This window comes from Pezoporus flaviventris, unplaced genomic scaffold, assembly GCF_033815535.1.
Source record: "Pezoporus flaviventris isolate CSIRO_AGI_PZ_B2104156 unplaced genomic scaffold, CSIRO_AGI_Pfla_v1 ptg000002l, whole genome shotgun sequence".
Classification (NCBI taxonomy): Eukaryota; Metazoa; Chordata; class Aves; order Psittaciformes; family Psittacidae; genus Pezoporus; species Pezoporus flaviventris.
The window spans coordinates 43654969-43680945 of record NW_026892550.1 but is presented as its reverse complement, the minus strand read 5'-3'; the positions used below and the strand labels follow the sequence as shown (position 1 = coordinate 43680945).

The following is a 25977-nucleotide window of genomic DNA, read 5'->3' as shown; positions in this document are numbered from 1 at the left end:
GTTGTGGCTGCAAGACTAAAACGTTAGCATTAATTTGAAGTATGCTTTAGATCATAGCTCTTCAATGTTCAGTGTAAGAGCTGAAGCAACAAAATCCACATCCTTCCACTTCTGTGTGCCCTTTCTTCTTTCCCTGTCCTTAGTAACAATTTCCCTAACTGCCCTGCCCTCCCTTTTTAAGCAGCCTGTCATGCAAAGATTGTTTCTTCTGTTCCTTTCTGGTAAGGATATTGTATTCTCTTCCTATGGCTGTTAAAGTGATGTGCCTTAAATGTTCCTTATAATGTTGCTCTGCCTTTTGGAAAGCAAAGCACTGACTGTGGATATAAGGCAGTTTTGTTTGAAGTGGTAATTAAATAAGAAGCAGTATATTGGGAGGCAGAGCTGCCAAGTACCTAAGAAGGGAGTGGAAATTTTAATCTTTTCATGGTCTTTTGCCACCATTTGCTTAGGAAAGTCGAAGGCATGGGATATCTACCATAGGGAAGGAAGTTCTAAACAAAGTGTTCGTTTTCATCTAAGCTCTGATTTGCAGCCCATTACAAAAAGTACAAACCTCAAAAGCCACTCTGACTTCAGTTCCCAGTGAAGTTGACATTTGACTATTTTTGGTTTCCACTTTCTTTGACAGCTCAGCATCAGTCCCACCTCCACCTCACACAATTTTAAGATCGTGTTCAATAAGCAGAACAAGTATAAACATGGTTTTCTACTCCGGTTATCCTGGGAGAGAGAGGAAGGGAGGAAAAAAGGCACAACAGCCTGCTCAGTGCAGTTATAATAAGACAGATCACTTTTCTTTAAATTTGGAGTGTTGCCTTACTTTGAAATTCTTTACTCTCTGGTCAGTTCTGGCTAGTTTGGAGTCCATTCCTTTAATTTTTCTCTTCCCAGCCTACATTCCCCTCCCTCCACAAGCACTGCTGGCACTGCTCCCTCCTGTTTCTCCCTTGCCTACGCTCTCAGAGTATCGTTGGCTTCATGCCTTAATCAGCCAGGATAGCGTCATGAATACTGCATACTGTTCAAATGTGCATGTCTGATGTGCAAAGTTCTAAAGTAAATGCTTCTGTAGATAGAAACTGTGTGGGGAATATCACAAACCAGAGTCAAGAAAATGGCAGTGTTTTCTAAAGAGAGAAAACACATTGAAAATAGTCATTTGTGAATGACATATATGCCTAGTGAGTGAATCATATGCAGTGTTCTAAAAACTAGGGTTTATCATAAAAATCATGTAAAATAGGGACCTCACATTTATCTGTTTAACCCCCGTCTCCAGGGCAGTTCAGCTGTACCTCGAACATTACTACCGATGTTTATCTAACCTTTTCAAAGAGATTGCCATTATGGAAATTGAGCAATATCCCTAAGCAGCATATTTAATTCACTGGTGGTTCCTTATACCACTGAATGTGGAGGACATTTTAGTTCTTCGTCTTTATAACAACACTTCATATACGTGTTACATGTTAACTGACTTCTCAGTCTCTTCCTCAGATGGGGCACCTTTCATTCTTTCAGTGTTTGCTCGAAGAGCCTTCTGTCCAGACATTGCTCATCGTTGCCTTCTTGCCTCTAAATTCTAAGCAGTGTACAGAGAGTGGATTTGTTGAAGTGTAGAGTCCTAAACTGAACAAACCACTTCAGAGGAGGCTTTGTTAGCTCTTAGCGCCATAGTGTTTGGAGGGATTATTTTCTTCTCCCAGCAGTGTGACAGTGTTGATTGATGCTTGATTTCTGAGGCGTTTTAACCCCTTAGGTTGTCTTCTGTCTCCCAGCTGGTTATTTTGCATTCAGTATTTGTGCAGTTGATTGTTATGACCTTCAGCTGGCTGACAAGATCTGAAGTATAACACTTAGTGTTTGTCTTTACTGAGGCACATCCTATTTATTTCAGAACACTTTTCCATTTTCTTAGGGTTGTTTGGGATTCTAATCCTGTTCTCCAGCGGTTTTTGCCCTTTGCAGCTTCATGTAGTCTGCAAATGCAGCAAGTGTATTACATCACCCAAGGCACTGATGAAATAACTGTATGTTGCAAGTCTCAGACAACAAGCTGGTGATAGCTGTCCTTCAGATAGTTTTTCAACTAGGAATGTGCCTGCTTTATATTTCTCATATTCCCTTTGGTTCACTATGAAAGTGTTGCATGAGGTAGGTCAGGGCATCATTGGTAGGTTTTCTAGTAATGTCATAGGGATTTGAATTCATGTCATTTGTTTTGACTGCTACTGATCACTTTGCTGTCTTCCCCATGTCTGTAGATTAAATCTCTGTTGTTCTTTAAACTTGTCAGCAAATACAGGTAGGTGTACTGAAATCTGATTCTCTATTCTTCATTTCCTGTTCTGTGTATCTGCCTCTTTCCAGTCTTTAAGTATCTTTTTGTCTTCCACAAGTTCTTGAAAACTTTTATTGAAAACTTTTCTTGCCTACAAGGTTGTTGTCATTGCTTATATCATGCTGACACTTTCTACTTGGGCTTCCTTGTAATTATTAGCTTGTAGGTGTCAATGTGCAAGAAAATGTCAACCTTTCAATTAATATACTCTTTTTAATTACTATTACTGCCCCCTCTTGTTTGGCAAAGCTGTTCTTTGATAGCTTTTTGAGATGAAGGCTGTTCTTTTCACCTGTTTGTGATGTGCTTTTCTATTTTATTCTGGAGTCTTGGGGCGAGGTTTTGACCTAACTTCAGTGACTCGGTATTTTTGGCTGTCAGGAGATGTGATCTTCAGCTAGAATAAGCCAAGAGCATTTAAATTGGCTCAAGGTAAATCATCCTCACTGTGCCCCAGGCCACATTTAGGAGGTGAAGCCATCTTTGCTTTTACCCTTTAAGGCAAGCTCAGCAGATACCTGGCTCATCTGGGAAATGAGCTCACTGAGTTTACATGAAATACTTCATTGACTTAACTTTTCCCTCCTTCGAATATAGTACTTCTTTAAAGTGTCTTTAAAGTGATCTTTCTTCCCTTTTACCGCACACTATAGGGTGAAAACCTTGCCCCACTGAATTCAGTATGAGCTTCAGTTAGGTCAGAAATTTTACCCTTGAATTTAAAGTATGGTTGTATTGTGCAAGCCTTAAGTAATGTGTTTCATTTTGCTAAGCTCACTTTTTTCTTTCTAACCACTCTTCAGTCAAAACTAAGTAGAGAATAAGGAGAGCATATAATCTTGATTTTTTTTTTTTTTTTTTTTTTTTTTTTTTGTACAGGCAGAAACAATATTATAAGAATTTATGTTTTCAGAACAAGACCAAATCCTCTGCAGTCTATTTCATTACATGTTAAATAAATCTGGATAAAGAATGGATATGTGTCTCAGTGAACAATCCCAAGACGTCCGAGTTGAGTTGATGACCCTGACATTGGCATTACCTATCATCTTTCCACCTGTAAAGTGACGATAATGATACCAATATTTCTTTAAAGCCCTTGGAGATCTTTGTCTAAGAACTTTTGGCTATATTCTGTAAGTGACACTTCTTTACTTTCCAGAAACCTTCTCAGGCCTCCATTAAAAAAATAAATGTGTTCAGCTTTTTGCACTGGCACTTAGAGACCTCAATGTCACTAGACCTGTGAGATCTCTTCCAAAAATTAGTCCTTTTGCAGCCCTTCGTCTTCCTGCTGAGCTAGAGAAGCTCGATATTTTTTGCCTCCCAGCAGAAACATCTACCAGTATTGATGCTTCCAGGGAGTGGGTGTGACAGTTGTCTTGCACTTAGAAAGTAAAGCATGTATAGGATTCTCTTAATAGAGTGGTTGTTTTGGAGTCCCAGTAGAAAGCCAAGTGCCTTTTAGAATATATTTAAATTAATGAGGGATTAATGGATGTTGGTGATTAACAATAGCAGAGAGCTGTTCTTAATGACATAGAATGGTGGTCCTGAAGGGAACAGGTCTGACTGCGCCATTACATGAGAAACAATGAAAACAGTAACCAAATTTGCTTGAAGATAAAAAAATTCTGTGTTTGTAGGAGAGAAAACTCAACTGAGAAACCTTACTATGTTGTGACAGCTTCTGGACTATCAGAGTGAGGATTTTCTAATTATCAAGAGGGTTTTATTTGGAGAGATTTTCTGGTAACAACTGAGGATTTTAAATGAGAAAAGTAGCTGTTACATAATATTTAGCCCTGAAACATCCAGAGGTTTTTTGTGTAACTCCCTTGGCATGGAGTCAAGTAAGGATAAAGTACTTATGTTTCTGTGTTTCTTAAAATTACTTTTTCAACACATTGAATGGGTCTGGAGTCTCAGGGGAGCAGTCTAGGCCAGACTGACAGTAGAGTTGCATCATAGGCTGCCATCCCAACGGAAATGGGAAAAAGGAGACAACTTCCATTAGAGGCTACCGCTGAGATTTCAGCCCCATGTCTGAAGTTCTGTTTGTCTTCCAAAGAGTAATTGCACATCACTAGAACATGTCCCACTTTGCTGCATGGTAGAAGTAGTCGATATGGACTTGGTGGGGGAAGGAAAGAGAATTGCATACTGCAAGTGGGAAAAACTCTAGACCCATATTCCTATCTCATGCAATACTCTCTGTGAGATACTTCCTTGTGGAGGACTTTAAGAAACATGTATGCTTCTATTCTCAGTGATTTACAGCCTTGTAAGTTTTCCAAGTTTCTAATCTATATTGCTATTCTGTTATTTTTTTCTGATGCACTTTTAAAGTCAAGGTTTTTCAAACTTTAGCTGCTGATTTTGAGAAACCATTCCATTCCCTTGTAATTTTTACTATGAAACATTTTCATCTCAGTTGTCTGATTTTTTTTTTTTTTTCTTGATTTCTTCTTGTTATGCTTAGATCATTGTCATTATTTTAATCCACAAAATTCCCAGCTTCACATCTGCAAATACATGTAGATTTTATGTAATCTAGTTTTATGTCCTTTTCCTTTTAGGTCTCTTGGGCTCGTTGGATGTCTGCCCTGTGAATCTTTGTATTGTTTTCCCACATTAAGATGCTTAGCCCTGAATATATAGTCCTAAAATGATCCGTTACCTCTTCCTTTATTTACATCTTCCACTTATGCCTCTCCTTGCGCAGCCTAATCTCTTATTTGTTAATTTGTTTGCCAAATTTGTGTTTCACAAGTACCTTTCCCAGGTAATTTCTGAAAGTTTTTTACCCTGCTCTGGTGCCAAAATGCAAGTTAGCTCATTTAAACTCTTAAGACATTAGCACAGAGAAATGATTGAAACATTTATTGTGTAGCAGAAAGCTTTTAGATTAACGATTGTTCAATTCAAACATGATTGCAGGGAAAAGAAGGAGGGAAGAGAAGAATATCTGGGTAATCCCTGCACCTGAGGAAAATATATGGCAGCCTGTGACTGCTGTAATGAGCCCTTGGGGGCACTAGCAGTTGGCATCTTTCAGCTGCTCTGCCTTGTGCTGGAAGGCTGGACCACCACGAAGCAGCTCCAAGGTGGGTAGCAGAGTGCAAAGGCTAATTTAAAACTACAGCTGCATTTTGCTCCTTGTCTTTGCCAAGTATTCTGTGGTGAGAGCTAACGATTGCTACTGCTGCCCCACCGAGTGTTCCTTTTTAGGAGGGTGTAGGCCTCAGCTCAAGGGCATGCACTTCATGCAGCCCTTTATAACTGTACGAGCACTTCTAGCATTATACAACTTATGTTCGCTTTGCTCTTTTTGTACAAGCATGAACGATCCTGCAGAATACAAGATGACAGAGAAACGCGGCTGCTTTCATTTGCTTAAGTTTTTCAAGACGTAACCTTTTATCTCTAGTTGAGTTTGCTGCCTCCCTAAAGCCTGGTGTGGCATTTATCTTTTCTCTTAGGCATTCAGGATGTTTTCCCAGTCTGCATTTCCTTGGCCTGTTCCTCATAGCATTTTCCAATGAGAGCATCAGTGAGATATATAAAGGGGGCTTATAAGAAAGGGAGAGACTTTTTACCAAGGCCTGTGGTGACAGGTCCAGAGACAATGGTTTTAACTGAGAGTAGATTTAGATTGGACACAAGGAAGAAGTTTTTTTATGATGCGGGGGCTGAGACACTGGAACAGGTTGCACAGAGAACTTGTGGATGCCCCTTCATTTGAAGTGTTCAAGTCCCTGCTTATCACAGGAGGATTGGACTAGATGATACTTAAAGGTCCCCTCAAACCCAAACTCTTCTGTGATTCAGTCCTGAAAATAATCTGAGCTATTTGACAGGTATTTGGATGTTGGAATTGATGTCTGTTCTTTGTTTACCGGTATAATGTTTAATATCCGGTGCTAGTTACCTGAATTCAGTTCTTCCTTCTTTTTCTCAGCCCAGCAAGACTTTGGCTGAAACTGTTTTCTTTCTGGGTACTAATGCTTGATTCAGCTGTAGAGGTTCTCTCTGTCTCTCTTGTCAGCCTAGGAGGATGCTTTCAGGAAAGTGCTCATGGGACCTTGGGTTTCTGTCATATGCTTCTGGTTCAGAGGAGTGCTTTGTGTGTGTCTGCCTAGCTAGAAGAAGAAAGCTTTTTGATTTCAAACCACTGGAGAGAGTGTGGTCTGCAAACCAAACTTTTTACCTTGCTGCATTACTCTCCTTGATGGCATATTGATTTACTTTACTCAGCCAAGTTGGGCCAGGCCCAGCTTTCTGCCCAATTACGTGTCTCAGCGTCTTGCACTTTCACATCTTAAGCAGGACTCAGACTTGTTCCTCCATGCTGGGATCAAGCTCTGTAACTGCTCTTCATAATGAGCAAACACGGTACAGATACACCTGGAGGCAAAAACGGCGGGTTCCACCCCAGACATTGAACACCTTCTCGGCAGCGTGTGGGATTTCTACTCCTACAACAGCTTCCTGTTTTCCCATGCGGCATCATGCAAATGAACAGGTCTGGGAACAGAGATGAGTTGAAAGTTTGCTGTATAGGTGCTTGAGTCCTTTTTTCTGCAGAGGTTGTGTTGAAGATGTGCTGGCTAAGGCATCTTGAGCATCTTCTCTCCAGCCATTACGTTTCCTTCAGAAGGTTTCTTTATATAAGAGCAGCAGGTGGTCTTGGTGTTCAGAGTCTGTGCTGATTGCCTAGCCATGGACATTAAGTTGGGGTAAAATTTCAGATCACTTCTTTAAGAAAACCAGTTCAGTCTGGTCCAGTGTTATGGTGATGTTTGCTGAGATGGTTAAGCTGCTCAGAGGATGTGCTTTGAGCTCCTAAGCTGATCTTGCTGGTAACTGTTGCCAAAGGGATTTAACTATCTGAATGGGTCTGGGTGTCCTATGAACGTGAGAATAAGTAAGACAACAGATGCAGGAATGAAAGGAGTTGAGATGAGTGCAGCACCCCCAGTTTCCCTGGCAGGTTTTGGTTTGAGATATTAACCTGGCTCAGTGTCTTCTGAGGTTTAGCATCTCTCTGATGCTGGGAGGGACAGACCTGTCTTGCTCCTGGCCGCTTGCTTCCCATGTGTTGGAAGGTAACTGACTGCCTTGAGCCAACTCAGCCTCACTAACCCTCCAGTAAATGAACTGTTTATAAAACCGAGTTCTCCAACTGTCTTGGCAGATCAGCTTGGCACCAGAGCTGGTTCCGGAGGGGGCAGCGGGGTGTGTCTTTTAGGAGCAAGACTCAGACTGACTGCTGCCCTGTGAAACAGCCACCTGTCCTAACTCCTTCTCCTAGACTGAGGCTTAGTGCTTGACCAATGCCTTTAGACTGCCTCCAAACCTAATAACATCATCACTGATTTAGCTGCACTGTAGGTGAAACTCTAGTGGTGTATTACAAAAGCTGCTTTGACAATCATGCTTTATTTTTGACATAATAGTTACTGTGTTTTTAAGTATCATCTTACAGTACATGTGGCTGTATAATTTACAAATTGCATATTGCTATCCTAGAACAACAAATTTTATATTCAGATACGAATTGACAGTTGTGCTGCTTTGTTAGAGCATGAACTTACAGTGTGAGAAACAATGATGTTTTCCTGATTTCTCTTGCTGGAGGTTGGTCATACAGGATTGTCCTCAGCAGAAGACAACACTTCCAGCAGTTTATTTTCTTATAAATATTACTTGCAGCTTTCATGCAAGTAATAATTATAAGAAAAAAGTTTATTTACTGGCCAATTATCCAATTTTTTAATTCTTGGTCTTTGCTGGAAAATAAAATGAAGAGAAATGCAAAAGGAAAACTAAGTCATTAATGTACTCTTTGCTTCTAGCTTTCCCTTCATTTGATTGTAAATTGTTTGCAGTAAAATTGCAAATTAGTAGCTTGGATAAAGCTCCATAAATTCCTTCAATATCAGATTTAAATGAGGAGGAATTGGGCCTCTAACCTTCATAGAGCATAACTGTAGCTAGACGTATTCCTAGGGGCTAATTCCTCCCTGTCATTTGCTTGAACTCTCAATTGCTCACTGTTTAATGCATAATAGGTGGATGCTGGAAGATGCCTAAGAAGATGCGAGATGGAAACTTAGGCACTCTCATTACTAAACACGGATGTCAGAGGACATGCTGCATCCTGCAGCAGGCTTCTGAACAGAAGTGCCTCTCAAAAACCCACACTGCTTTCCAAGAGTAGTGCAAAATTTATATCCTGAGTTGGCAGAAGGTGAGACAAGGGTTACACTGAAAGTAGGTTTTCTACATTTTGTAATAAGAGCAAGTTGGAATAGCCATCCCTCCTGTAAAAGAAAAATACCACAAGAACTTCACGGTTATTTGTCTCCCTGTGTCTTACCTAGGTACAGGGAAAGTGTCCTACAGTGTAGGTAAGGTAAATTTCGGATTTGTGTGAGGTATTACTACTGTCACTTTATTTATTTTATGACCGAGATAACTTCTTCCTGTTTATCACACAGCTAAAAAAACAATTTTTCCATTCTCAGGCCTGTTGAGCAGTGTTTTTGTTTCACCTGTGTTGTTTTTACCAAAAGCCAAAGTCATAGGAAGTATAACCTTTACAGGCAATAGTCGGAACTTTTAGAGAACAGCCATGGAGAGAGAGAGATCCTTTTATAGAGGGTCTGTTTGATGTTTGGTGGCTATGCCCAGCCTAGAGGAAATGGTCAATGGCTGGAGGTACATCTGCATGTGCTTGTTCCAGCTGGGTGTGTGGGAAGAGGGCACTTCTGTGATGCAGAAAATTTAAGCTCTGATTTGTGTGCATAAATAACTGGATTCAGGTATTAATTAGCTTCATTTGGAGAATTGCAAATTAAAGGAACTCATACCTTCCTGTCAGAACAATTTTGTCTACATTGTGCTGGCTGATAAATCAGATTGCATAAAGGGGATATTGTGTGGGTTTTCCAAGAGCAAATCAGAATATTATAATATTAAACCTGTGTGTTTCTTTTTCTCTCTGGTGTGCTCCTTATGTTTATGGAAGAGTTTCTGCTCCCTTAATGTCAATTTGAACTGCCTTTGTAGGATACGTGGTGACTCTTGTTAGCTGTGTGGGGCATTAGTCTGGTTGTCAGTGGGGAAGGCTTCTTCACCTCAGGCATTCGAGATACAATGCTAGCCACATGTCCCGCTTTGTTGGACTTTGAACGTCTGTCTAATTCTAACTCATTTTCCCTGATCCAATGATCCTTCAGCCTGGAAAGGCTGAGCTGCAACACTCATCTGTTCAAGCTGTGGGGAAGTCGGGTAGTTGTGTTCTGTTTATAAAGCAACAACCAAGAGCAAAATGCTTGACTAGAATGAGCAAAAATAAAAACAGAACCATGAGGCAAATCCTATTTATCTTTCCCACTGGGTAAATGCAGCCGTACAGTCTGTGTGGATGGTATACACAGAGCTGGGGTGGGAATGCATTTACAAGGAGACCTCTCACCGGCAATTGTTAGTAGTATCATTAAGCTGAAATGAAACAAACAAGGAGGTAAAAGATACTGGAATTTGAGTTTTGTTGGTTTGAGTGGTTGTTGTGTGGTTTTTGTTTGGTTGGTTTTACTGCTTTTTGTTCTGCAAAGATGAGAATGTCTTGTCTGTGTCTTTGTTGCTTTGGACAGTTTGTGTGCTTAATAGCTGCTTATCCTTTTGAATTAGGTTACACTGGTTTAACACTATGCGGAAGCCAAGCATCAGAGAAGTGGTGGATGTCCCTGGCCTTTTTTCATTTATATAGAGATTTATTGTGTCACTAGAAGAGTTAAATTTCACCAGTGCCAGTGTAGTATACCTGGTATGCAGTCACCTCATATGCTGGCTCTGCAGCTTTTATTGCTTATGCTGTCAGTGCATATTAAGAATTAGTGAGCAGTGTGCACTAGATTGTTTTAGACGTGGTTTATATTCTGTTCCTAACATACCCTGACAGACCGTGCTATCCCAGCTGTGCTGTGTTGGTAGTACCGGAAGGAATATCGGCCACTGTTGTTAAGTTTGGAACACAGGTTCATTTACAGCCTCAAATTCTTATTTATACTTCTACAGAGCTTTATGAAATAGGCATCTGCTGGGATGACAGCTTCTGTCCAGAGGTGAATCTGTCTAGAGGCTTGTTGCCAAAAGTAAATTCTAAATTCTGCACCGATTTAGCAAACCATGTATCACCCATGTTTTGTAATGAGGAATATTTTCAAACTTGCCTTTTTCTTAAGGAGCAAGAAAATGGGATTTTTAAAGAAAACACTATATTTTTGCAGACAGCAAAAGAGAGAATGCTTCTGCCTGCTTCCTGAATTAGGCAATGGTTTTTGCTCAGTTGTTTATGAAAGTGGTGGTAGACCAGTCTGTGCTTAGAAGGCCTGAACCTAGTCCTGCTAGACCATTTGGATCATCTGTGGGCTGTGGATAGAGTAACGTTAGATCTTTCATTTTCAAGCAGACAATTTATTTTTTTCTGAGTGCTCTGTATTTGTTTCTCATCTGTCTTATGTTTCTCTTGTATATCTTGTATCTATAGAGTGGTGTGAAAAAGGCTCCAGCTCGCCAACAGAGGGAAGAGAGAGAAGCTGGCTATGACAGTTTTAAGTGGAGAAGCCTGCAAATAGGGAAAGATGGGGAGGATTGGAAAAAAAAAGTGAAAAACAGGGGCTGGATTGGTAAAACATGAAAAGAAAAACATAGGGAACAGGACAAAGGAGGAAATGAAACTGAAGGAGAAAGGAAACTGAAGTGTGAGTGTCAAAGAAAAGAGAAAATGAGGGAAGCAAATAGAGGAAAACAGAAAGATTATGTAGTTATCAAGTCTTTTTAAAATATGTAAAACCAGAAATGTTTCAAGATGTGACTATGTATATATAGAAATGAACATGTAGTTTGAGCCTTTTAAAATACAGGCTGTAATCTTGAATTTTTCAACTCAAATTGAAGACCTGTGGCTTAGCGGAGCCATATCCCCTTTAGTTATACTAACAGATGGACACATTAGCGATACCTCACATAGAACATTCCTCTGTCTTACTGCTCCTGTGCCCTGGGTTGTCCCTATTCTGCCATATGGCCAACAGTGATAAATGGTGAGGTCTTAAGAGGTGGTTCCGCTGGTAAATGACTGCGGGTGAACAGGTGAATGGACTGAACAGTTACCTGCTTTTGAAATGTAAAACTGTGTGTGAGACTGAAGGGTGGAAACAAATACCATCGCTTACCATGTTGTTCTGGATGAAACTGGGGTATTTGAAGTGGGGCAGTAGTCAGCAGAATGGTAAAGACAGCATCCTACATGCCTAAAGCATGTGCTAAATAGGCAATAGAAACATCAACAGAAACAATCAAGAAACTTTTCCCCTGGGGCCAACATCATAACACGTTTCTATAAAACTTGTTTGTTTGGGAAAATGTGTATGCTAGTTAATTGAAACATTCCCTCCTGTCAACTGAGAATTGACTGGAGGAACACCAAAGCAGACAAATAGCAGCAAACTGTTTGCAGGCACATTTTTGGAGCCCTGTCTAGTCTACAGCTTTTGAGTTCTTCCTTTTTTACCAAACTATAATGTGAAAATTTCAAATCAGCAATGAAATATATCAAGAAACTTAAAAGCAAATAACAGTTTGAAAAGAGAGGGAAATGTAGTACTCAGATCTTCTGTGTATCAGGGTAAAGGAAACATGTTTTATATTGTTTGTGTGTTTGCAAAGCTGTGCTATTATTAGAAAATAAACCAAGGAGCTCAAAATAAAACTCCTTTTTAGCAACAGTTTTACTGCTCAGTTTACCACACTGATATTTATGGCCAAGTAATCTAAATTTCTCTATTCCTTAGAAACCATCCGTCCTCTTGAAGGTGGGAAGCATCTTCCCACACTGTCAGATTTAAATATTTAATCTAGAGAGTGAACTTGAGTTGAAATGCACCTCCTTTGGCAATGGAAACTGCCTTTGAAGTTTTTGGATCTTCTGCATTCCGTGTTTCCTGTTTTAAATTGAAAGAACAAAGCACTCTGGAATAGTGCACTGTAAGCACCCTGTGAAACCTGCATGTCAGACATCTGGCCAGCTGACATGAGGAGCCAGACAGAAGGAGGAGGTCCAGGGGCATTTCATTCATCTTCCCATCAAGCAACCTGCCTGAGGTAAGAGAAGTTCATGCGACTCAGAGCTAACACCATCAGTCGTATCCTCAATTACAGGGCAGCCAGACTCAAGGGTTCATTAAAGAAAGCTTACTCCTGTGTTTTGTTGGCCAGGATGATGAAATACCCCATACTAGCTCTTTTAGGACTTAAAACTATGATCTCTTGGACAGAAAAATCCCCAAATTCATTTCACCTCTCTTTCCCTTAATTCCATAGGTCATTTCTCATCCAGCTCACATAGGCTTTCCTGTTTTTCATTGTCCGTAGATCATGACTTCTCTCAGCTTCTAGGCAACAAGATTCATGATCCTACTTAAACTGTGAAGCTTCTTAGGATGTGCCTATTTTACAGGCATGAAGAAACCCAAGCTGGATGAAGTTTGTGACATTCAAATCTTCATGTGTGGAAAAAATAAATAATTGAAATCAACTTGAAACTCATTTCATTACACCAGGTCTAGAATATTATTTTCAGTCTAGACTGAGGGTGGAAATAATTTTAGCAATACTGATGATAAATGTGTCATACTGGGCTGAATCATGCCTTCTCATCTTCGTGTACTGCCTTGGAGCAGTAAGTATTAAGACTTGAGGTTGTGCTGTCCCTGTGCAGAAAGTGGCAAAAAGTACAGAAGAGATTCCAGCAGAACAGAGATGCAGAAGACAAATCAGGCAGTTTATCTTTCACCAAAACTATTGCTACCATGTAGGGCTCAACAAAATCGGCTTGTGAGTAGGAATCAGGCAGTAGAAGTTGGATCTAAGCAAGCCAGAGGTGAGGATACAGGAGAGCTGGAGGATGCCTTTGAACAAGTCTCAGTTGTCCTGTACAGCGAGTAGTTTAGAGTCACCGCTAGATTCTTGGGTGCTGCAAGATCTTGAGCAGCAACCTCTGTGATTAATGATTTCTGCCATCTCTAGTTGGTGGGGAGATTCTGTCCTAGCTTAGTTATGATTTTATAGGACTCTTAATGTCCCATCCAGGCTGAGCAATGCAGTGTACATGGGCTTAAAGCCATTAGTCCTTAGGCAGCTGCACTCACAGAATGCTGCAGCATTTCTCCTTGTCAGTGTGTACTCATGGCAGCACAATGCACCATTTCTTTCCTCTGAAGTGCCGCTACAGCTGCTGGGGTGTTTGGCAATCTGAACAGGGAGCAGGAGCCTGTAGTAGCTGCTGACTTTTTGGTGACACCTACTTTGTCAGACTGTCTGTCTCAGAAGGGATCTGGAGCAGCTTTTATGTTAAAATATCTATTGTATTTACAAACCTGCACTGATGCTTGAAGAGGGGTTTGAAAAATTGTATATATCATTTTTAGGTGAAGTTTGAAAAGCCTGGTGTATATCGTATAGGTCATATACTTAATGTATAAACATCGTATACGATCGTAAAAAACGAAACATCATCACACAGCATGTGTATCTGAACGCTGTCAGGGATCAAGGTTATAGATAAAATGGCAGGAGATGTGGAAAAATTCCCACTTTATTAAAGATTCAGTGGTCAGTATGGATATTACCCTTCAAGTAACTAACATTTGTTTGGTCAGAGTGACTCAAGTAATTACTGGCAAGTTTTGTTTGTTTTTAGAATCTGGTTCTTTCACCTACCTAATTACAGAATTCCATTCTTTTTTTGAATGATTCAGGTATTGACTTGCTGGTAGGAAATTTTGGCTAGACTGATACTGAGAGGTATGTATTTCTTTTAAACTGGATTCCGTAAGCCAATCAGAAGAACATGTCCGTAAGCATGCTGAGAGTTTGGCAAAACCTCTATAGTGTTATCGGGCAGGTTCTGTTTTTCTGCTGCTGATAATCTGGATGGGAGCTGGGTGCTGCTTATGAACCAGGAGGCAGGGGTGCTGTGGGATATGGTTTGTTGAAGGTTACACTTGCACTAGCACGAAGTGCTGTGCAGTAGAGACAGAGCTGTAATGCCAGTTTCTTGGTCCTGAGGATCTAATGTCCACCTGCATGTATTTTTGAGGTGTTGGACTAGCTCTGGTTTAGTCCCACATGCTCATGTAGTGGCTCAGGTGCCTGGGGTGTGCTCTTGGAGAGCTGCTTCTGATTTAGTTACACCCCAAAGGAATCCTGTCTCTGGGCTTCAGGGCAGCACTGTGCTCTGTTGGGAGAGCTGCTGATCTGAACTACAAATTGGAAAGGACATAGCTGGTCTTTCTGAGTAACTAAATTGAGACCATAGGAATGGGCTGTTGGAGGCAGTGGCAACACTAGCTCTTACTTACTGTTAGCTAAAATCAAGGTCCAGTAAGAATAATACCTATTAAAAATTTTTGTTTAATGTTGTTCACTTGGCTTCAGATACAGGAGAAAATAAGGAAGCTCTTTCTGCTTTCTGGGGCTAAATCAAGAATTAAAAAGGGAATCCATGTTAAAATAAGAAGCTAAGATGCCAGAAACACTACTGCAATTATCTCTCTGGGATAGCTGTGGATATTTTGACATAGCTTACCATAACTAAGCCATTAGATGCAAGTGCCTGTGTATTGAAAGCATAAAGCAGTTACTCTTCTACTAGCATTATTGAATGTTTTTATTTAAAACACCACCACCCACCTTAAAATCCAAATCTAATTAATTACACAAAAGGAAGATGCTTCCTGAACAGTCATGGTTGGAGCATGCGCTGCCAAACCAGACTTCATATGAAGTGAACTGTGTTAGGGTGAGTGCTTCAACATAAAGCGGGTAATAAGGAGATGGTAAAGCAAAAGTGCTTCAACAGCTTCTTACACACAATGTGTTTGCTACAGGCCCATTTTTGAAATGTCGTTACTTAAACAAATGAACAAATTTGTGCTTATTGAGCTATGTTGTTGAGATGTCCCATCAGCAACATCAAATCCTACAAACCTAACCAGATTTCTCACAAAACAGAAGTCTGCAGAGTGCCACACAATTAACTTTGTGAAGTTATTTTACTGAAGGGGAAAAAAAGACTCAAAAATTACTTTTCTAAAAGTACCGTGTTGGGCTTTGTATTTAGTCTGGCGTATCTACATTTTGCAGCCACCGTTTTTTTCTAACCTAAATCTGGGGTGAAGGAAGCTATAAACGCTGTTTGCTTAGCAGGTTCAAGTTATTCTGCATGAATGTGAACTTAAGATAGTGTTGGAACTATACTAACAATGGGAAAACTTCGCAATTCTGGTTAAGCACATTTTGCTCCTGGTCATACTGGCTGCTTAAACACACCTTGAACTAATGTGGATTTGTAAAGTTTTCCTTTTCTGTCATTTTTCTCTTCTGCCCCGATTTGTATTCCTGCCCTCCAGCACAGTGTTACTCAGAAATCTCTCCTTCTCCTGCAGTGTCAGGCCAGCGCCTTAGCTCTTTGAATACATGTTGTTGCAATTTCTCCAAATCATGAAAGAGAATTATATAATCTTAAAAGCTATGGCTCTGCTCTCTGCGTTCAATTATTCATAGTTTTACCATTGTATTTCCATCCCCTCTCACCAGAAGTTCAGTGCAGCCTGACGTACCTTCTGTCATCCAGCGGGCCGAGTCCTGGCCCACATTCTCAGCAGAACAATGTGAAGTCCTGGCAATCCTTCACTGTCATTTTAGGAGAGGATTAGTTCTTGCATTGTTTTCATATAAATACTGAGATGATCATAGCTTTTGTCAGTGACTGCTGCATTTTTTTCTCCTTAAACGCCAGTTCAGTGAACAGATTTTTACAATTTGTAGCTCCTCAGTCATCCTCTACGGCTTTTTAATCTCTAGGGCCAGATGGAAGCGTCATCCTTCAGCATCGCTCGTTTTGCGTAACACTGGGATTGGAACTACATTTGAATAGCACATAGTCATAGATGTGTAAGTGTGTAAATATTTGGCTTTTCCATCCATGTATTTTCTCTTCTAATGTTTTGGTTTGGTTTTCTTCAATGCAAGTTTTCTACAGGGAAAACTGTGACAAACAAGTAAATGTTCTGCCCTAACAGAATAGTCTTACACAGGAAAAAATGATGATTTTGGTCAAGGAGATTTGAGAGAGAAAATGACACTCAAGTGGTAAGTTTCTAAGACAGCTGATGACTTGACTTACCTTGGTTTCAGGGCACTGATAACACTGCTGTTGGACTGATCTGGAATGATGTGGGGGTGGTTTTTTTTCTTCTTCAGAAGCTTTATTTTAAGCTCTCCTACAATCCTAACTTTGATTTTTAGTTGTATTTATGGATTTGTTCTCTGCTGTCAGACTGCAATCAATTGATTGAAATCCATAAATAATAAACATCAAGTTTCAATTTAATGCAGTAACAAGATGCTATCGGAAGAAGTTTTGCGTACTTGAACAGCTTTTTATAGCCAAATCCTGACACGTTCTTAGTGATAGGAAGCTAATGGCTTTCCCGCATGTTTGTGAAGCCCATGTGACAAATCCTATACGGTAACTGAAGGAGAGGACATTCGTGCACCTGTTTGTGGAAGGGTTACATAAAAAGTCCTGCGACATATTTCAGCATCTACCAGTAAGCTGAGCAACTTGACCTGCTTTACCCTTTGTAGGAGAGATGATATTGAATTAACAACTGGGGGAATGGAAGGGGGGGGAAAAAAAGACATACTAACATGAAAAAACACATTTTATTGCACTTAAGTTATAAGAAAATAAAATTTCTAAGTGAATCAAACCATAGACACAATCCCTTTAAAGGTTGTTTTCCTCCATCATGTCAAGTTGTTACATAACTAAAATTAACCAACTGGAATCTGATTGTTTTAAATCAGACTATAAATAAAACAAAAACAAAACAAAAAAAAAGGAGGAAAAAAAGATCGCCTAGGATACAGTGTTAAACCACTTTCACAGTTCAGCTTGAGTTGTGGCTCTTGGAGAATGAGGCAAACCATTTGACTCTTTCGTTTCTCATCTTGTTTGCATGTGACATCTTTACAAAAACACGAAGTTTTTGCTCTGTCAGTTCCTCCCAGCAATAACTGTAACAATTGTTTCTTTTTTTCTCAAATACTGTAAAACACTAAGACTGACCAGCAACTTTATTTCCATTTTTGTATTTTATCATATTTTTTAAAAATTTTGTCTTTTTTTTTAATGTATGTTCATTCCATTCACCACAGCCCTCACAAAGAAAAATTTCCCCACAGAACAGGCTGCAATAGCTTTGTTCTAAGGAATGTGTTTTAATTTTTGCCCAGAAAAAAGAAAATAAGCTTTGCACACACACTCAATTCTTTATTTGCAGGCAAACTTCACTCTTAATTGTCTGAAACTCTTCCACTCTCAGCCTCTTAGAGGCACAGTTGGCTCAAGTTTCAGTGGCAAAAAGTCTTTTTCTGTAACCAAACTAGAGCAAATTTGGAATTCAGTCTGGGACTAAAACGTCACAGCAGAAACAAAAATAAAAAAAAATAATTTGCTTTTCTTTCTTTCATTTAGCAGCATAAATAAGTTTGGCCACTGGGAATACAGTACAGGGGTGGGACAACAATCCCGTAATTGAAGACCTACTTCTAGCACCAGCATTGCGAATTAAATCCATCAGAGGACTCTCAAAACCCAGGACAACTTGCCACCTCAGAGCAACTTATGCGTTGAAGAGTGTAGATGGAAGCAACAGTAAATAGATTAAACAGAGGCTAATACTGTGATTGACATTGGCAATGGTTGGCAAAATAAGGAAAAAAAAAAAAGAGGAATCAAAGGAAAAAAAAGAAAAAGCTCTGATAAAACTGTACAAAACAATTCACAGTAATATTTTAGCTTTTCCACACCAGGAATGGACTCTTTGTTTTTGTTTTGTTTCACTGCAGATGCTCTCTAGTTTCTGAAAGTCAACCAGTGACTGCTCATAGAGGTTGGAAGGGACCTCTGGAGGTTGTCCGGTCCAACCCTCTGCTCAGAGTGGGGCTAAAGGACAGCATGTTGCTCAGAGGGGCTGCCGGGACCCAGGGTGGCCCAGGGGTGCACGAGCAGGCTTGCCTGTGCAGCTTCTTTTGAGATCTTTGTGGTAAAATAACCTTTTAACAAGAACTGTAACAATATTTTTTTTTCACCTCCAAACTGCTCAAGGAGCAGACGGAGGAAAGTAAAGAAATAATTGCACCTGGTTTCGTTTCAAAAGTCGCATTTTTGCAAAGCTGCCCCGGTCAGAAGTGTAGCCTTTTTATGTGACGAGACAGCAAATGCCTCTCTTGTCAGTTAGAGTTTGTCATCTTTGTCTTCTCCTTCGTAGTCTGTAGGTCTTTAGGATCTGCTGCCCCAAGGCAACATCCTGCACCACCAAGGACAAGGGATTTTTTTTTCTTTTTTTTTTTCTTTTTTCCTTTTTTTTTTTTTTTTTTTTCCCAGGGGGAGGGACAGGAGAACATCGTCTGCACGTTTGGACAAATTCATCTTTCTGCCCTTCACTTCATATCCACGTCAAAGTCCAACACCAGCAGCTTTGTTTCCTCAGTCCCATTGCGGCTCCCAACCGCACACACCAGCTTTGTGTTAGAAGCTCTGATCCGCCACACGACGCCTCCACTTCCCCCGCTCTCCAATGTGACTAGATTTCGGATAAATTCACCCGTTTTCAAGTCCCAAAGTTTTACAGTCCCATCATCTGAGCTGGTAATTACAAAGTTCTTGTTGAACTGTAAACAGGTCACAGCACTCTGATGCTTGTTGGGACCTGTAACGGTAAACCAAAACATTTTCATGTATAATTAGAAAGCAAAGTCAGACAGCACTGCCTATAGAATAAATACCTAACTATTTGCATACAGCTGTTTCTATCTATTAGATGTGTTAACTCAATTTTTGTGCTTTTAGAGGTACAGAAGCCTTGCCATGCTTTAAATAAGTGAATGCAGGTATAGAAAAGTCCCCCAGGATTTCCTTCTTTGTTACAGTGATCTCATTTTCTTGTGTACAAGCAGGAGGACAAGTGTGCACTTGGATGATGATGAAAATGAACTTAACCATCCAGAATGAGGTGACTGCTGTAAGCGTTTGTCTCCAAGTCGCTCTGAAGTGTTACTATGAGATTATCACTAAATATTGACAGTTATATATTGACATATAAATATAGACTGTTAAATCAGCAGAATCTGCTTTACAGGGAAATTTAATTCTCTGTTCCAACCAGCAATGCTGCATATGGTATATGGGGATGATATAAGGACCTTTTTTGTGGGGAGGAACAAACCAATGTGTTCATGTACACGATGCCTGAGTGGCAACTGTCAAAACAGCAACAACAATCTTTCTTCTTTACTGAAATAAAGAAAACATCTTCCACTCATTTGATTTATTGCAACAGACAGTGTACTTTGCCTCCCGATCCAATTAATCAGTGAGCTTTGAAAAATCCAAGTGACCCCTATATAAATACGTTGACTGTTTTGAGATGTCACTTCCTACATATTTCTGTGGCTTATTAGGCTAATACACCCATAGCAAATTGCTATCAGTCCAGACCATCTGCCTTTCATAATAGGCAAGTGATCTGAATAGATTAAATTAAATACATTTTGTTCTTCTAATTCAGAGAAAGATCATACTGCTGTCATCAGAAAAATATTTAAGATGTAAGTGGTCTGTGCTTGTTTATCTGTATGTAATTATTTTCAAGTTGTTTGTTTTTTTCATAGAGAATCTGCAGCATAGATTACTGCGGACAGCTTGACTGACATGAAGGTAGTTTAGGCTCACCTTGCAATGTCTGTAAACATTGTCCTGTTTTAATGTCCCAGATTTTGACTGTAGAATCAGCATTCCCAGACACGAGTATATTGTCCTTGAGTTCCATTCCACTTGTGAGAGACTGGTGGCCTGTTAGTGTGTGAATGCAGTTGCCTGTCTCCACATCCCAAACTCGGATGGAAGTATCAAGAGATCCACTCACCACATGGATACCATCAAACTACAAGAAAGGTAAATCTATTACAAACAATTACATTAGGATCTTATAAAGAAGATTATTAAGCATTTAACTCACTAAGTGCAACATTAGATACTATATATACACCATGGCAACTGCATGATAATGTAAGAATTCAGTCTAAGTAGAGATGGCCGTTTGGTATCAGAGCAGGTGATTAATGGTCAGCGTGATTTCCTGTAACAGACGTGGGCTATTGCGGTACCCAGTTCGAGGAGAAAAAGACTCTGAACCACTGGTCTTTTAGCGGTAATACAACTCCTTTAAGCACAACAGAATCCTGACTGTACTACAGCATACAACAGTTAAGAGAATGTAGTTTTCCTAATAAAAATATTAACAAGCCAAAACTGCTTTCTGCGAATCAGAGGGACTTCAAGCTGGAGAAGGGCAAAAGCATTAATGCAGAATCATCTACAGAAAAAGAGCAGCATAGGAAAGTAGAAGGAATATAATTGAAAAATGCTGAGTTTAGCCATTTTATAATCATCATTGTGTGCAGTAACAAACTTTAACTTCCAAGTCATTGTAAGGAAAGGCAAACAGGCTAACGTGGGTGTCCAAATTCTTGGATTTTTCTGAGCATACAGTATATATAAAATAATGTAGAATGTGAACTTGTAGAGAAATCGGCTAACAGATGAGACACTTTCGACCAAGAGGACTGAACATGCAGAGAATACAAAGGTGGAAAGTAACTTGAGTGATTGTGACAATAAGATAAGAGTCCAGAATTCTCAAAGAAGGAAAAGAGCAGTAGAATAAAACCAGTGGGCTTCAAGGAGGAATACTTCAATAAATCGAGACTTCCTTCCCATAAGGTTTTTATCTATGTATTCTCTGAGGGGAAGAAGAGTTCAGGAGAGTTGGCACTTCTTAAAGACACAAACTATCCTTGTGTGAAGGGAAGATAGGAAGCGTAGTAAATTACCAAGACCCACTTGGCTAAAGCACAAGGAATTGTACGAAAAAGTAGAAAGCAGATCAATAGATGTGTTTAAAAGAGCGCACTGGGACAAAATCAGAAAGGCAGGGCATAAAACAAGATAAAACTAGCAAAAGCTGCTTTACTATTCTGTAAAAAAAAACCCAAACCAAAACCAAACAAGAGGACAGCCAAAATAAAAAATAGCTCACTTATGCTCAGTGGGAAGGAAACAGCACGTGAGGCCAGCTACTTTGACTTGTTTTTTGCTTCAGTCCTCAGCCATCTGAGTGTAGGCTCACAGCCTTGACACCACTGACAACTGAGTACAAGCTTTTGCTAGAATGGGGAAAAAAAATCCACATAAGGCAAGTTGTTTTAAGACAATCTCAGAGACATCTGCTGCTATCTTTGAGAACCCATGGAAAACAGACAAGTTTCAGATAGCAAATACAGTTCCTTTCTTTATTGAAGGAGATGATGATGGGAGATGGGGAATTATGGATCGGTCAGACTAAGCTCAATTTTCACAAGGAACTAACAAATTGATCTGGTTGCAAGCCCTTAGCAATGCAGTAAGTAGCAGCAAACACAGATTTGTGGGGAAATGATCTTAACCAGTATGATTTTTTTTTTCCTGTGACAGAGTAAAAAAGCCATGTGAAATGGCTGATGTCTTGGTTGCGTTTTCAGAAAGAGGCAGGCAGATCTGAGGCAGGGATACTATCCTGCTCAGAACTTTGTCCACAGCATTATTAGAGATATCAGAAAGAGTTGCAGGTGGGGTCTGGCATTTGGTATTTTCATTAGGATTTGGGTGACATTTGAAAGAGTAGAACTGACCCAAAGCAAAGAGTGTAAAAGTCAAGAGAAAACTGTGAGGATTTCAGCTTGGCAGGGAATGAATGTACAGCTGCAGCCTGGGAGAATGGAGGCTGGGCAGGAGCCTTTGTTGTAGCAAGGGCAATCTGACACGACTTGGCCATGTGGACTGGCTGGTATCTAATAATGGCAAAGAAAGAACCCAATTAAGGGAACTCAACTATCTGAGACTGCTTCTTTTTATAAGACCTGCAGAAGACTCCCATCTCGGACCTCTACAGTCAAAAATGGTTGAGCATGGCACCAGGGTTCCAAAGAATGCAGAGAGCAACTGGCACACACAGACTGCTTATCTGCTGCATGCACTGCATTTCTGGTGAAAATAAACTAAAAAAAAAAAAAAGACACTTTCGTATCTGAAAGAGGGGTATGCTATGTAAGGCACATAACGTAAGTTTTCACTTCTAGTAAGCATTGGTAAGACTTTGGCTGGAATTTTGCATCCTGTTTTGGGTACTCTGCTTTCAAAAGAGGATGCACACTAATCTGAGTTCAGATAAAAGGATGAGGAGTGTTAAGCAGCAGAGCAGACTTGCTGGGTGGAAACACTAGAGAATGTTCTTCTCCCCTAAATGGAACTAAACCAGGTTTATGTAAAATTCTGAATTCTTTCCCCTTTCCCTGCAAATTAATTGTATTCCATGTATGGTATTCATTTCTATTGCATGTAAGGTAATCAGAAAAGAGCTTTAAGGCTGGGCATCAAGACAAACTTTACCTGATACTACCACAGTCAAACACAGAACTGTTTGGATCAGTGGTTGAGCTGTATCTATGAACCCAGAGAGTCTGGGGGTTACTTCAAAGTCAGCTAAGGAAGAGTAAGAAAACACAATGTGGTCAGCAGTCTTCAACCTCTGTGCAAGGACCTCTGGAAAATGGTAAGGGGTGTACAACTGGGGAAATACTGAGGTGTAACAGAACCTGCCATTGCACAGGGCCAGGGAGGACAGGCTGGTTATTCAGCCTGATCATTCTATTTATGGCAGTTCTGATGTTTGGGGCTATTCAGGCTAAAGGGCAGGGGCTCACCATGCAATTTTAAAGTCTTTCTGTCCTTAAAACTGAAAGTACCTGCAGCCTCTTGCCCCTCCCCAGTTTGTTTCAGAATGCCATGCGTGCATAGCATGACTGTGTAACGTAACCCAATTATTTGATCCATTATTGCCAGTGTATCAGAGCAAGATATGAATATTCATAAGGCAAAACAAGAGCCACTGGTGAAGATAAGGCAGAATAACATAAATGTTCCCAACTGCCCTAGCTGAAACACAACCCTCGGAATATTTTGGAGATAGGTAGGTCATACAGCATTTTTAACATGCTCGCTGCTTGTCTACAGAGTACTCCTCAGCATATGAATGTAAGAGAATTGCTGGAGATGTTTGATAAATTTTACTACGTATTTACAGAAAGGAAACCAATTATGTATTTTGTTCATATTTTATCTATGATGGCGAGATACACCTTATGAAAGACAAACTTTATGAAAAATGTCTCCAGCACCAAGCTTCACTTTCTGAGCCACAGACCAGTTACATGCTGAATGCGATTTCCCCATTTTGAACTGTCTTTGTTAATTTGTTTTTCAAGTCCTGCCAGATTGTGGTGAGAACAGGCACAAGCATGAAATTAATTTCTTTCGCCTTTCAACGCCTGGAAGTGATGCTCTGACTCTATGAATGAGCAAGACTCTTTTGGGTTAGTAAAGGTAAGGAAAGTCTACATGAGGGCTCTGTGCATCTTTGCCAGCTTTGTTCTGATGAGCAGTCTGGGTGAGCGGAAGGCAATAGAGCCATGCCACAGAGCACTACCACAATAACCTGCATCTACAGTAACATGTCGCTGTTGACAAAGCCTCACAGTTGTAGATCTGGCCTCTACTCAGAGAAGAGGAAGTAGAAGGCTGGAGATTTACACTGGAACATTAAAATTTTAGGTTCAGTCTTTCTGTGAATTACAGTTTAGAACTGCAATATGGGACTACAAAATAAGGATAAGCGGATCTGCATAATTCAGAACATTAATCCAATGAGGTTTTTGGCACATTTTCAATTACTGTATCATCTGATTTATTTAAAACAGTAAGTTTTGAATTTCTTTGGGGAAAGCAAAAACATAGCTCCAAAACACATGCAAGATTAAAAAAAAATACCCAACCAAACAACCCAGCAACCACAAAACTGTTTCATTTGCTGGTATAGAGATTTGGGCTTTATTGTACTGGGTGCTTTAGATAGTACTTTTCTAAAAAAAGTATGTCTGTTTCTAAATAAAGACAACATATAACCAGTGTAACAAAATGAAAGAGGGCACTATCGCAGATGCCTCTGTGTTCCTGTGGCCGGTGTCATTCTGGAGTAGGTACCCACAACTTAATAAACAAGGTGAAATAAACTGACTTCAAATGTTACTTAAGGAAACTAAAGCAGCAGATGAAAATCACATACCTGTAATGAGTAGACTCTGTTAGTATGCCCTTGCAGTGTGTGCAGACAGGTCTCTGTCTCTGGATCCCACACTTTGACCATAAAATCATATGCACCACTTACAACCCTTCTGCCATCATACTGAACGCACCGAACTGCAGCTACGTGGCCCATCAGAACGTGTAAACACTGGCCCGTCTCTATGTCCCAGACTCTCAGGGTAGCATCTCGAGACCCACTGACCACTCTGGAGGAACAAGAAAACCCCTTCTGTACTTAGCGTTGGACATAGAAGTATTACAATAAATCAGTTACACGTTTTATTTTGAGACATGAGATAGCATTAGTCCACTACCCACCAAAGATCCAGTCTGGCATTTTACTAGGGTCAAAAATTACTTCACTGTTTTTCCTTCTGTGCTTTACTCACCTCCTCAGGATCTATTTGATATAATTAGCAACCAGTATTTAAAAAGGCATTTAATTCCTGAACAGCAAAATGATGATGCCATGAGAAATTATGTGGGCTCTTGTATCTGTCTATGAAAGCTTATGAATATGCTGAGCTCCAGTCAGTGCTAGGAGCATTCTGTTTTAATGACTAAGTTAACTAATTATAACAATGAAACAAAGATCTTTAGAAGTTTTAGTAAAGTAACAGTTATTCTGCTTGATTCTTTTCAGTTTAAACTTTTTAAGGCTTTTTTAGGCAAGTACAGAAATGAGAAGGAATTAATATTAATGGAACTGATAAAGATAAAACCTCATCGTTCTTTGAAAAAGAAGGAAAGCAACCAACAGGCACTCTGTCAGCAGCTCCGTAGCACAGCCAGGTAAAGGAGCTTTGCCAGCATTTGTTGTGTGGATCAAGACATGGTTTACCATGGGAGGAATTATGATATAATCAGCTAAAAGGTACAGAAAAGACTGCAGTGCCGATACTTAAACAGTCACTCTGCAAGATGAGTACAAGTTTGTGGCACTGACAAAAAAGAAGAAATTATTTAGAGCGTGGGAGACTGGATCACAGCGTAACAAAGAACTAGTTTTGAAATAAGGCAGAATGTGACTTTATAAAGTACATGACTCAATTTCTGTTCTTTAATTAGCACTCTTGTGCTTTTGCTTCTATTAATCATCTCCTCCCTTGTGTTGATTTATGTAGTTTAGTTTGAATGGTTCACCTGGTTTGTATTTCACCCCATCTTGGATGAGCTACCCAAGTTTAACAATCATTTGCTGTGAGCACAAGTGTAAATTATATGCTGAACAGTGACTGTAGCGTTGGACAAGCCT

General features: G+C 40.0%; 1 protein-coding gene and 1 long non-coding RNA gene across 9 annotated transcripts in view; one reads left to right on the top strand and one right to left on the bottom strand.

The window, feature by feature from the left end:
- The first annotated feature begins 5329 nt into the window (after positions 1 to 5329).
- LOC133281257 (uncharacterized) lies at positions 5330 to 25973 on the top strand. 4 transcript variants are annotated; one of them, XR_009747443.1, is made up of 8 exons: positions 5330 to 5451; positions 12208 to 12517; positions 14173 to 14218; positions 16280 to 16369; positions 19337 to 19497; positions 20258 to 20438; positions 23846 to 23963; positions 25847 to 25973. It is a non-coding gene; the product is annotated as an uncharacterized LOC133281257 (long non-coding RNA). The 4 variants fall into 4 exon arrangements; XR_009747441.1 differs by lacking the exon at positions 25847 to 25973 and adding an exon at positions 25366 to 25812; XR_009747440.1 differs by lacking the exon at positions 25847 to 25973 and having other exon boundaries at positions 23846 to 24487.
- Positions 17125 to 25977, bottom strand: part of FBXW7 (F-box and WD repeat domain containing 7) — a 173881-nt gene continuing 165028 nt past the window's right edge. For all 5 annotated transcript variants that reach the window (XM_061476562.1, XM_061476554.1, XM_061476572.1 and 2 more), the window contains 3 exons: positions 24703 to 24928; positions 20217 to 20427; positions 17125 to 19194 (listed from right to left, as the gene is read on the bottom strand). In XM_061476562.1, coding sequence (XP_061332546.1) covers positions 18926 to 19194; positions 20217 to 20427; positions 24703 to 24928 — 706 coding nt within the window. In that variant the 3' untranslated portion in view covers positions 17125 to 18925. The remainder of the gene's footprint in view (positions 19195 to 20216; positions 20428 to 24702; positions 24929 to 25977) is intronic.